This window comes from Macaca nemestrina, chromosome 16 (assembly GCF_043159975.1).
Source record: "Macaca nemestrina isolate mMacNem1 chromosome 16, mMacNem.hap1, whole genome shotgun sequence".
Lineage (NCBI taxonomy): Eukaryota > Metazoa > Chordata > Mammalia > Primates > Cercopithecidae > Macaca > Macaca nemestrina.
This window is the reverse complement of record NC_092140.1, coordinates 105,045,882-105,058,362: the sequence shown is the minus strand read 5'-3', so window position 1 is coordinate 105,058,362 and position 12,481 is coordinate 105,045,882. Positions and strand designations below refer to the sequence as shown.

The following is a 12,481-nucleotide window of genomic DNA, read 5'->3' as shown; positions in this document are numbered from 1 at the left end:
GCATATGCTATTCCCAGCTCAGCAGTTTGGCTCGCCCCACGAAATGTGGCTGTCTTAATAATGACAGTTAAGCATTTAAAGGAAACTCACAATCTCTCTTCACCACCCTGTATTTTACACCCTTCTGCTGGCCCAGAACAACCTGACCCCCTCCCTGCCTTATTAAGCAAGTCTGCAAAAACATCGTAACACATTTCTACTTGGTGGCCTTCTACGTCCTGACCTGACCAATGTCTTTAAAAGGCAATGCATACGAAGACGACGACCTATTTGTAACATTTTAGAGTGATGTAGTTTTAAAATATGAAGGGTTTTTTTTTGTTTGTTTTTTGTAAGAAAGTGACTTTTAAGCCGGGTGTGGTGGCCTGAGCCTGTAATCTCAGCTACTCAGGAGGCTGAGGCAGGAGGAGAATTTGAGGCCAGGAGTTCAAGAAAGTGAGTCTTATAAAAGGCTGTATTCATAGAATAAATTAAGTAAGGTTAAGGGGCTAACTACATAAACTTTGGTGAAAATTTCTCTCCAAATAAAAATGAATTGTTTCCAAGGAAAGGCAGTCTTTACTCATTTAGAAAGAATATGGTTATGAGCATGAAAATAATTTATAGCAGTAATACACTTAAGATAGAAAAAATACAGAGAAAATGAAAAGCAATGCCCTTCATTTTTGCTAATTTTCTAAACAGGTTATGGCAGATTTTTATCATATTTAAATTCAATGATTTTGTGAAACTGAGTACATAGTACATTTATATAAGTAGTGAAAATAAGAAAAAATGTATCAATTTCTTTATCTTTAACACCACCGATGCTATTTTAAATTCCGATGAGTGTTAACTGTGCTCCTGCTCAGTACCTTATGCTGTTCACACCCAGCAGAGGCAAAAGGAGACGCGGCCGCTGCCTTCAGGAACTTTACAGTCTGTGGGTGACTTTTACCTTCAGCATTCACTATAAATAATTTCCATGATGTCATACCTATAACACGTTTTAAAGATGCAATAAAAGTACTTGCCTTTCCTGCATTTTTCTTATTTTATTGATTTCTGTATGAACATTATTTTGTTTAGAGAAAAGTAAAAATGAAACTACATTGTGTGATTATTATTAGTCACTGCACTCCAGCTGCAAATAAGATTGTCTCTCGGAAGGTGTATCATCTCTCGAAGCTGTTATGTTAAGTGATCCAAGTCTATGGAGCTCCCAACGGCAACAGCATCCCCCTTAAAGATGAGCCAAGGAAGCTCGATGTGGGATATCACCGCAGTGGGAAGAAGGGGCCTGGAATAACTGCTGCAGGGTGACACAACTGTGGAGAACATAACTCAACTGGGAATTATTTCCAGTTGAACATTTAGTTTATTCCCAATGTTTCTACTGTAAATAATGTGATCAATATGTATGTACATAATTATTTAAAGTAAGTTCCTATCAAAGGGTATGGGCATTTTAATTAATTTATTTTTTGAGGTGGAGTCTTGTTCTGTCTCCCAGGCTGGAGCGCAGTGGCACAATCTCTGCTCACTGCGACCTCCACCTCCCAGGTTCAAATGATTCGCCTGCTTCAGCCTCCTGAGTAGCTGGAACTACAAGTGTGTGCCACCACACCTGGCTAATTTTTGTATTTTTAGTAGAGACAGGGTCTCACCATGTTGGTTAGGCTGGTCTCGAACTCCTGACTTTAAGTGATCTGCCTGCCTTGGCCTCCCACAGTGTTGGGATTACAGGCATGAGCCACCGCACCCGGCTGCGTATGGGCATTTTAAAGGGCTTGATGAATATTTCCAAACATTCCCAGCAGGGTGTGCCACTTAGAACTCTCCCCAGCAGAATTTAGTTAACAAAGAGTGCTCATCTCATCTCATCCTTGCTATCTTTGGGAATTACCTTTTAAAGAATTCATTGCTAATTTTATAGGTTAGTTTGTGCTGGTCGCAAGCCCTAAGCCTGTCATAAACAGGCCTGAAAGAAACTGGCCATAAACAGGATTTCTGCAGCAATGTGGCATGCTCGTGATGACTACCACACACACTGCTAGAAGGTGTTGGTTTACTGGAGCAGGGCAAGGAAAACCTGGCCCCCGCCCCTGAGCAGAAAACTGCTCAAACCACAAACAATAGCAGGAGCGGCCTGTGCTTTAACATGTTTTTGCTGCAGATAATCAGCCAGGGCCTGTTTCTCTGCTCCTTGCTAAAAATGCTGTGTTTCCTATAAGGAATGCTTTTAGCTAATCTATAACCTATAGAAGCAATGCTTAGCACTGGCTTACCGTCAATAATATGTGGGTCAGACTCTGTTTGTGGCTCTCAGCTCTGAAGGCTGTCAGCCCCCTGACCCCACTCTGAACTCTATTTCTGTGTCTGAGTCTTTAATTCCTCCAGTGCTGCTGGGTTAGGGTCTCTATGACCGAGCTGGTCTTGGCAAGTTTGCATGGTTTTACTTATTGGTGAGGCTGTATATTTTACCACCATGTGTGAGAGAATAGTTTATATCCTCTTCTCTACCTCCCTGCAACTCATTCACTTCTTAAATCATTAGAGTCTGACTTTTGCCTGTAACAGAGCACTGAGACTGCTTTCTTTAGGGCTAACAACACTATCTTAGTTGAAAAATCTAACGGCCCTCTGTAGTCTTTAAGGCCCAATTAATCAATACATATGTAATCATTTTTCAACATTCCCCTTCCCTTAAGCTAGGAAGTCTATCAATTGCCCCTATTAGTTTCTTATTTTTTGAAAGTACTATCTAAAATGAAACTTCCTAAAAAATTCTGCCCATTTCCTTGAATGTGTTATGAATATAGTGGTTCTAACTTTTTCAAATCTCTTAAATAACTCTCTTTTGGTGAGCTATAAATTGACTTCATTATCCATTAGACACTTGGTAAAAGTTTTTTATCTGTCTTTTCCACTTTTAAGAAGATGATATTCAATTTAGCCTCCATTAAGATGCAATAATTAAGATCTATTTTCACTCCTTAAGTATGAGGAAATGTTTGTTTCTATCTAGAAATACTGAAGAGCATCAGACAATCCCTTTGGGACCTTTAGCAGGACTTTACTGTCCAATGTACTTGGGTGCTCTGTACTCTGACTTGGAAATGGCCTATCCTCTTATTACCAGGAAGCTGGTCTTGCTTTGCTCCCGTCCCTTTCCAAAGCGGAGAGGCACTACACCACGGCTAGGGGTCCAGAGCGCTCTCCCAACCCACAGTCCAAGAAAGTAACGACCTCGGCAGCTCAGAGGACATAATGCTCAGATAATTTTACAAGGACCATAGACTGGACCTAGCCTTACTCTGAGAATTTCAGCGCATTCTTACATTGTTACAGCTGCAATTGTTTGATTTCACCCCTCATCCCCTACTTCTATTGATCCAATTACATGATTACCCAACAAAACCTAACAGGAATATACTAAAATTGTAAAAATGAACCCTGATAGCTACTGTACAGGCAATACTCAAGTGAGGAGAGGGAGACTGTGGAGGGACTCAGTGAAGATATAAGCAAAGGAGGTAACATTATGTATTTGTTGTATGTGGCAACTTAAATACTTAACACCTAGCATATAAAGAGGATATGAGAGGTGAAGCTAGAAGAATGTTGGTATTTACTGAGTACTTATTATGGATAGAAAACGTGAGAAATGCTTATCTGTTGATAAAACAGCAGAAAGGTAGGAAGGGAAAGAGGGTAAAAAAGAACTCATAAAATGTGCGTTTGTATGTATGTGCACACATATGTATATATAAAATACATGTGTATATATTTTACAGATAGGATATATGCATGCATACATATGTGTGTATGCGCATATATGTATGTATGTGCATATATATTTTGTAGAAGTTTTGGATTAAATTTCCTGTGCTTTTTGTAACTTGCCTCTGAAGGCAATTACAAAAAAGGAATTTCACGAATGTTTTGATTAACATTACTGGAGTAAATATTCAGCTTTCCAAATTGGTAACTTCAAGAACCAACATTTATTTTTATTTATAAGCACTAGTATTTTTGTTTAAAAAAAAATTAAACTTAACAGTGAGACAGGGGTACACTTGGTTACACTGCATGGATAAACATGACCCTCTCGTGTTAGGGAGAAACTGAGGCTCTCACACTTAGAGGTCACACACTGGCAGTGGTGAGAACATGGGTGCTGGCAGAGCAGTGGACACTGGTATTCCAGGCCCCGTCCATACACTCCCTTTGTCAGACGGGAGTCACAGTAGCCATGCTCACCCTTACACGTGCTTGCCCTTATCAGGAGTTTCTCTAAGAGCTTTCCACACGAGCCCATTTCCTCCTCTCAGCAACCCTATCAGGAAGGTCATGTTTTCACTCTCATTTGACTGATGAGGAAACGGTGACAAAGAGATTTAAGTAACTTGTTCACATAAGATGTGGTGAGTTCAGGAAGGGGGTCCATGGATGTTGAATGAATGCCAGGAATGGGGATTAATGACAAGGACCGAAAACTTAGGGCAACAGGCTACAGGCGAGAGGAAAGGAGCATGTTCTGCTGAAGACACGAAATCTCATCGTATGCTCTGTGACGTGTGTTGACATAGTGAGGTGGTGAGTTGTAAACAACTAAGGTGGTTTTAAGAGAAGAAGTTCACTGATACAGACGCTTCCTGTTCAAGTTGTATACCAGGATGAAATGGCTTCAAGCAGTGCTTTGATCAAAAGGATAATTCCCATGCCCCACCTGTCATTACCAAAAATATTCATGGAGATTTTGGCTTAGAGCAGGGATTAGCAAACTACAGTGTGTAGGCCAAATCTGGCCCACCTTGTTTTTGTCTATCCAGCAAGCTCATGATTTATACATTTTGAAATGGTTAGGCACTTTTACACTGTTGGTGGGACTGTAAACTAGTTCAACCACTGTGGAAGACAGTGTGGTGATTCCTCAAGGATCTAGAACTAGAAATACCATATGACCTAGCAATCCCATTAACATACCCAAAGGATTATAAGTCATGCTGCTATAAAGACACATGCACACGTATGTTTACTGAGGCACTATTCACAATAGCAAAGACTTAGAACCAACCCAAATGTCCATCAATGACAGACTGGATTAAGAAAATGTGGCACATATATACCATGGAATACTATGCAGCCATAAAAAAGGATGAGTTCATGTCCTTTGTAGGGACATGGATACAGCAGGAAACCATCATTCTCAGCAAACTATCGCCAAGAACAGAAAACCAAACACCGCATGTTCTCACTCATAGATGGGAATTGAACAATGAGAACACTTGGACACAGGAAGGGGAACATCACACACCGGGGCCTGTTGTGGGGTCGGGGGAGGGATAGCATTAGGAGATATACCTAATGTAAATGACGAGTTAATGGGTGCAGCACACCAACATGGCACATGTATACATATGTAACAAACCTGCACGTTGTGCACATGTACCCTAGAACATAAAGTATAATAAAAAAAAGAAAAAAAAGAAAATAGGAAGAAAAGCAAATAACATTTTGTGACATATAAAACTTATATAACATTCTAACTTCAGTGCCAATAATTAAGTTTTAGAGAACACTATCACATTTATTCACTTATACACTGTGTATAGCTGCTTTCAATACACAACAGCACAGTGGAATATTCTCGGCAAATGAGACTTGGCCTGCAAGCCTAAACTATTTACTATCTGGTCCTTTAGAGAAAAAGTCTGCACACCCCAAATTACTAAGAATTACTGTATCAGAACACAGGGGACACACTGGCAAATTACACCAGCTGGGTGTACTGGAGAGGCAAACTTCCTCTGGAACTGTAACACTGAGACCACTCTGGTGCTCTGGTGCTGTTCACTATCTTCTAATACTTATTATTCATGTAGATTCCTTTGTGGCACATACCGTGTACAAAGTGGGCTGGATACTTGGGTATCCTGCAAAACTATGGTCTAGATTTATGGGGTGAAGAGACATGCAAGTTGGGACTGAGGCTGACAGGCATGTTCCTTAGAGAAATGACAGCAGCCGCCCCTCAGTCTCTCAAGACTCCCTCCCCGCATAGATGCCAGCAATTCCTCCTCTAATTGGCTGAGTTGTGTTGGTCTGTCCTCTACACTTAGGCCTATGCACCTCCTCAGAGCGTACGCTCCTCGTCTCGTCCTCCCTGGTGGGCACTGAGCATGACTTGTTCATTCTCGGCTTGTGACGCCATCAAGGCCCAGCAAAACTGTGGAAAGGTGTTAATTAGCCACGTTCAACCTTGGACTAGAATATTAAAATATAACTTCAGTTTTTTAAATAAAATATGTTTACAACGTACTTTATAAAAGGTACCATGAAGTGAATTTCTGTTCACTGAGTCTTATCCTGATTTTCATTATAAAATTATTTTCAGTCTAAAATTGGTAAGATTTTCATTGGAAAAGTTTATATCCAAGACATAAAAATCAAACTAAAAATGCAGCAAGCCATTAAAAATCACACAGGGTAAACCAAAAAGCACTTTAAAAAGGAAAGCTTAATAACACCATACTCAAAATACATCATAAAATGTCACTATCATGCAAAAATAGAAAATGCCATCTACAATCATTAAAAAGTCAGGAAACAACAGGTGCTGGAGAGGATGTGGAGAAACAGGAACACTTTTACACTGTTGGTGGGACTGTAAACTAGTTCAACCATTGTGGAAGACAGTGTGGCGATTCCTCAAGGATCTAGAACTAGAAATACCATTTGACCCAGCCATTCCATTACCAGGTATATACCCAAAGGATTATAAATCATGCTGCTATAAAGACACATACACATGTATGTTTATTGCGGCATTATTTACAATAGCAAAGACTTGGAATCAACCCAAATGTCCATCAGTGACAGACTGGATTAAGAAAATGTGGCACATATACACCATGGAATACTATGCAGCCATAAAAAAGGATGAGTTCATGTCCTTTGTAGGGACATGGATGAAGCTGGAAAACATCATTCTCAGCAAACTATTGCAAGGACAGAAAACCAAACACCGCATGTTCTCACTCATAGATGGGAATTGAACAATGAGATCACTTGGACACAGGAAGGGGAACATCACACATCCAGGCCTGTCATGGGGTGGGGGGAGGGGGAGGGATAGCATTAGGAGATATACCCAATGTAAATGACGAGTTAATGGGTGCAGCACACCACACCAACATGGCACATGTATACATATGTAACGAACCTGCATGTTGTGCACATGTACCCTAGAACTTAAAAGTATAATAATAATAAAAAAAAGAAAATGCCACCCAAGAAGGAATTCTTGTGTCTTGAGGACAGCTACACGTGAGCAGCAGATGTGTTCTGTCAATTTCTCGACCTTTAACAAAATTCAACCACGACAACAGGCAGAATATAGTTACTCCCCTCATCAGTTTATCTGCAGAGAATATAAATACCGTTAACTATCAAGACTTTGAAATAAAAAGGAAGGAGAAAGGGAGAGAAGCCTCATAGCCTGGGTTCATTCCGACTTCACAGCCAGGGCCAGCCTTGGAGTGTGGCCTGTGCTGAGAACTGGAGAAGCGGGACAGGAAACACGATTCCTGCAAAAGCGTCAGGGTAGAACCAGCTCAGCCACAGAAAGCAACATTCACACTGGGCTCCAGGATGAAATGAAAAAGTCTGGGATGATGTATAACTCAAGATGTCAGAAAATAAGGAACGAAAAGGCAAATGATGGGGGAAAGCACCCTAGGAAGGGACGGATGAGTGCTTTAAATTTGTGCCAGAAGAACCTAGTAACATGCAATCCTGCTTGTAAAATTATGAGAGCACAGTTTGCACGCCGGAAGCCCCTCATGTGAGAATAAAGCTTATCTGTGCACTAGAGCTGACTATTTGTGTTGGACTGAAACGGACTAGAAGAAAAGGACAATGGATGGAAAAAGAAAAAGCAGCAGCAGGAGGCCAGGACCAGAAGGGGACTCTTCAACAGGGAGGCCCCTCTTTTTCTGCACACAGGTTATCAGATCTGGGATGGTCCTACCTCTCTTCATTGTCAGTCCCTTCTTTCCTGACCGTGGAGGAGGTCCCTGGCCGGGTAAAGGCCTCTCTGTGCTCTGATGCCTGCATGACTGAAAGAAGGCTATGGGAAAGGTCACCAGGGAGGCTGGGCAATTCTCCATGTCAGAGGATCTGGCCCTGTGGTGGCCTGAGGCACAGTGATCAATCTGTTTCCGAGAGGCAGCTGTCAGTCTTCCTGGGGTTACTTTCTCGGGGGTGGGACCCTGGACACTGTCCCCTGGGCTCTAGGGAAGCACCACACCATTCAGCAGTTTTTCGGGCGTGCTATCACATCTCATTAGAAGGTCCTGATGTGTCTGAGGCAGATTTTCAAAGTGATGACATCTGGGAAACTAAGGCTTAAGTTAAGGGGAGAGATTTTATAAACTTATGAATTACCAGGGAAGGCTGAGAGAACTTAACATAAGTTTGTTGATGTTTAGAAGGAACTGGTTGGTTATTCTGAACTTCAGATTTTCAGAGAGAAATGCAGAATCCTTAGGGGATGGTCAATGTGGCCCTAGAATTTTAATACTTAATACTTCCTTAGGGGTTACTCAAGACAATTATTCCTTAAAGGGACAGTTATTTCCAAGAGAGCTCATGTCATGTACTTCCCGCTTCCTAAGAGCAAGGATGAACAAGCAGCACGGTGCTAGTCTGGGGAGCTGTCTAGAGTTGCTTTTGACTGCTGCACAATGCCTAGTCTGTGGACTTCTTGGCTGTTAAGAACATTTTTGGTACACATCCATGATCCCTCATCTACAATTCCAAATTCCAAAGAGCTCTGAAAGCCGACTTTTCAGGTGGCAATATATAAACTTCTTGGGTATAGAACGTGACTTGACTTGAGGCTATTTATAGTCTTTATTTATCCTCAGTGTGAATATTCATGCTTCACTGAATGAGTATGTCTGAGGTGCTCTCCTTGGGTAGTATGTGATACATGGCTAATACATCATCTTGCTTTCCAAACTCCAAAAGGTTCTGAATTTCACAACACATCTGGTCCCAGGGGTTTTGGGTAAGGAGCTGTGGGCTTATGGCGGTCACTGGTTTAAGAACTGCTGGGCCAGATCTCTCTGACTAAATCCAACTCCAGATAGTCACACGGATCCATTAAAGTGGAGTGTGTGAGATATCTGGGGCTAGGGAAGAGCAAGGAGACAGGAGTATCCACCAGGACCACGGTGGCTAAAGAAGTGGAAGTGGCTACTCTTTGATGTGACAGACTGCCTATGCTACTCTTGAGACTTGGGCTCAATGCTGCTTTTACTGATTTCTCCAGCTCTGGGTAATGGCTCCTGAAGGTAAACAGGCAAGCACCATGAGGTTTAGCTGGAGACGCTGGACTGATTCTTGGGGAATCAAGTGGCCTGGCTAGAACCCGATGCCACTTATGCCTATAACTGCCTACTAAGTTATAAATTGAATTTGACTGCAGTTGGGACGAAGACTCCTTGCATTTCAAAGCACAGCTCTGAATTCAACGAGTCTTCGTCCCAACTGCAGCTTCTATCCCTAGGAAAATTTGAAAACTCAATGCACATTTCTCTACCGTGGCAGCATCCACAGCACCATTAGAAGCTGTGTGTCTTTCCAACTAGATTCTAACTTCTTTGAGCGTGGGGACCACGTCTTAATTGTTCCCGTGTCCTTGGCTCTTAGCACAGTGTGTGGCACATAGTATGCATCCAATAAACACTGTGAATGGATGAAAGGCCTACCTAATTGAGAGCTACATTTGTCTTTGTCCTGACTCCTACATCACAAACAGATATGACAGAATGCAGCTGGATAGTTACATAGAGCTGGGTCATATATGCATGAGAGTGCTGAGTATGGATAGGAGAGAATGTAGGTATATTTATACACCCCAATTCGACATTTATTTTTAAAATTAGCTTCTTTAAAATCACCAAATTTCTACTAAGTTTAACTTACACTGCCTGCCTGAAGTAGAGAAAGAAGGTAGATTGTTGATGGGAAGAAGGGATGGAAAACTCAATAAAATGTCTTATGTAATGATGTCACAAGGAGTAAAATAATTTTAGAGATGCAAAGAACTTCAGAAATCACCAAAAGCCTATAGCATTTATGTGGTTGGTCCAAAGACATATATACACTGTCACAATCAAGAGTGGGACTCACACTATGTCTCCCAATTCCTAGCTTGTTACTAATTCTACACTACAAGATTGAGGGCTGCCAGCATTCTGTAAGACCATCCTACTTCTCATGGCACTTCCTTCAAATGGAAATTTTAAAAACGTAATACAGCAAAACCTCCTAAGTACGCCCATCTATGATAATCTGTCCAACCTGACAGATTAATAAATGAAAAACTTGTTTATTAATCAATTAGCTAAAACAAGCATGGTTATTTAAGAAAATCTGCTAGCATTTACAAATACTTATTTACATATCAGACTGCTTACCAAATTAATTAATGTGAGGTTTTACTGTGTATAAAACAAACTGACAGACACATAAGAATACTTTAGATTATTGTGAGATATTTCTAGAAGCCCACATACTAGAAATGTGGAAACCCAGTTTTTCAGGGAAAGATAAAACACTTACCACCGCTAGCACTTCCTTCTCTTTTGCCACGGGAGCCCCCACTGCCATCTCTGCCTGACTTTATGCGCTAGAGCAACGAGAAGACAAGTTTAAAAGAGTAAGTGATATTCCTTCAAAGTTGAATATAGATTTTAAAATTAACATTACTACATAACCCTTAGGACTTTTAAAATTAACATTACTACATAACCCTTAGGACTTATAAAATTAACATTACTACATAACCCTTGGGACTAACCCATCACACCTGAGAGTTGATTCTGTAGGAAAAAAAAAAAAAAGCCTGAGTTGTTTTGTAAGTGGAGGGTTCAAGCCTTCCCCTCTAAGGCTCTTGAGAAAACTCAGATAGCACTTTAATTCAAAAGTGCAGCGTAACCTTGGCTTGCACAAACAACTCAAAACCAAACAGTATTTTCTGGATGTGAATGTCCAGGGCTTAACCATGATCTTCAGTTTAAGGGAGAGATGGGTGAGGAGGGGAAGGGAATCTACAAAAGGGCCATTTCCTGCCATTAGTCCTCATATACAATGGTTGGACCTGAACTATTTGAGGAAAAAAAAAAAAAAGAAAAGCTGAATTTTGAAATTCAGTTTATAAAATAAAAGTATGATTAAAACCTCACAAAATACCTAAGATCTATCCAGGAGTCTGCTTTCCTAGATATAGACCTGCCTTCAAAGCCTAAGAAGTATGTCCACACTGTGGCATTGTTAGGTTTCTTTTTACATTTGATGGTTCTTTTGTGTTTTGCCTAAGTATTAGAATTTTTGTATTAACATTGAATCTGCCTCAAGTCACACTATCAAATGTTCATATGTATAATGGTTCATTTATACAGCTATAGGATGATTAGTGAACAGAGATAGATGGCTTTTTATATTTATAATTGAATTAAACTTCTTAATATAGGTGGATATTTTATTTAGATCTTCAATAACATAATAATATAAACATAATTTCATATTTAATTCAAAGGACAAATTATTTAACTCCTTAACCCTGACAAATTCCCAAATATTTATAAATTATCAGGTCATGGATAAAGTTATTGTCCGTGGTCTGCTGGGAAGAAAGAAATTCTTTTCAATAATTTAACTCATTTCTGTAAGATGAAATACTCTCCTAAAACTCAGGACTTCCAAATGTTACATAAACATATCCGATTTTTTTTCCATTGAAAGGAAAAGCACTTCCCTTGAAATCCCATCTTTCTCCTTGTCTTCATAGACAAAAGAAAATCTTAAAAAGATGTAGCAAAGTAAGAATTTAAACATCAATAATCTGACTTTTATTTCAAGGCTTGATTTTCATCCATCCACAGATGGATCATCGCCAGCATATCAAAAAGACCTCTAAATGCTGAAAATAGGCCGGGTGCGGTGGCTCACGTCTGTAATCCCAGCACTTTGGGAGGCCAAGGAGGGTGGATCACCTGAGGTCAGGAGTTCAAGACCAGCCTGGTCAACATGGCAAAACCCGGTCTCTACTAAAAATATAAAAATTAGCTGGGTGTGGTGGCAGGCACCTGTAATCCCAGCTACTCTGGAGGCTGAGGCAGAAGAATTGCTTGAACCTGGGAGTTGGGGGTTGCAGTGAGCCGAGATCACACTATTGTACACCAGACCGGGTGATGTAGAGGGACTCCGTCTCAAAAAAAAAAAAAAAACAACACCTGAAAATAAATTCATCAAGACAAATGTCCACACAGCTTGACAGTTTTTAAAACCACATGTGAAAACTTGCACCCTGTTTAAGTGACCAGAGGTTCAGAACAGGATATGAGAAGGTAAGTAAGCACTTCCATAATCACTACACTCTTTATTGCCTGACACCTGTTCCCTGCCCTCATTTAGAATTTTCCAATCC

The 12,481-nt window shown here is 40.5% G+C and overlaps 2 protein-coding genes across 7 annotated transcripts in view; one reads left to right on the top strand and one right to left on the bottom strand.

Annotated features, from left to right (window-relative positions):
* The window catches only part of LOC105490297 (intraflagellar transport 88), a 123,444-nt gene that overhangs the window by 7,145 nt on the left and 103,818 nt on the right, over positions 1-12,481 (bottom strand). For all 6 annotated transcript variants that reach the window (XM_071081676.1, XM_071081680.1, XM_071081679.1 and 3 more), the window contains one exon: positions 10,615-10,681. In XM_071081676.1, coding sequence (XP_070937777.1) covers positions 10,615-10,681 — 67 coding nt within the window. The remainder of the gene's footprint in view (positions 1-10,614; positions 10,682-12,481) is intronic.
* Positions 1-12,481, top strand: part of LOC105490300 (EEF1A lysine methyltransferase 1) — a 146,983-nt gene that overhangs the window by 90,744 nt on the left and 43,758 nt on the right. The window lies entirely within an intron of this gene.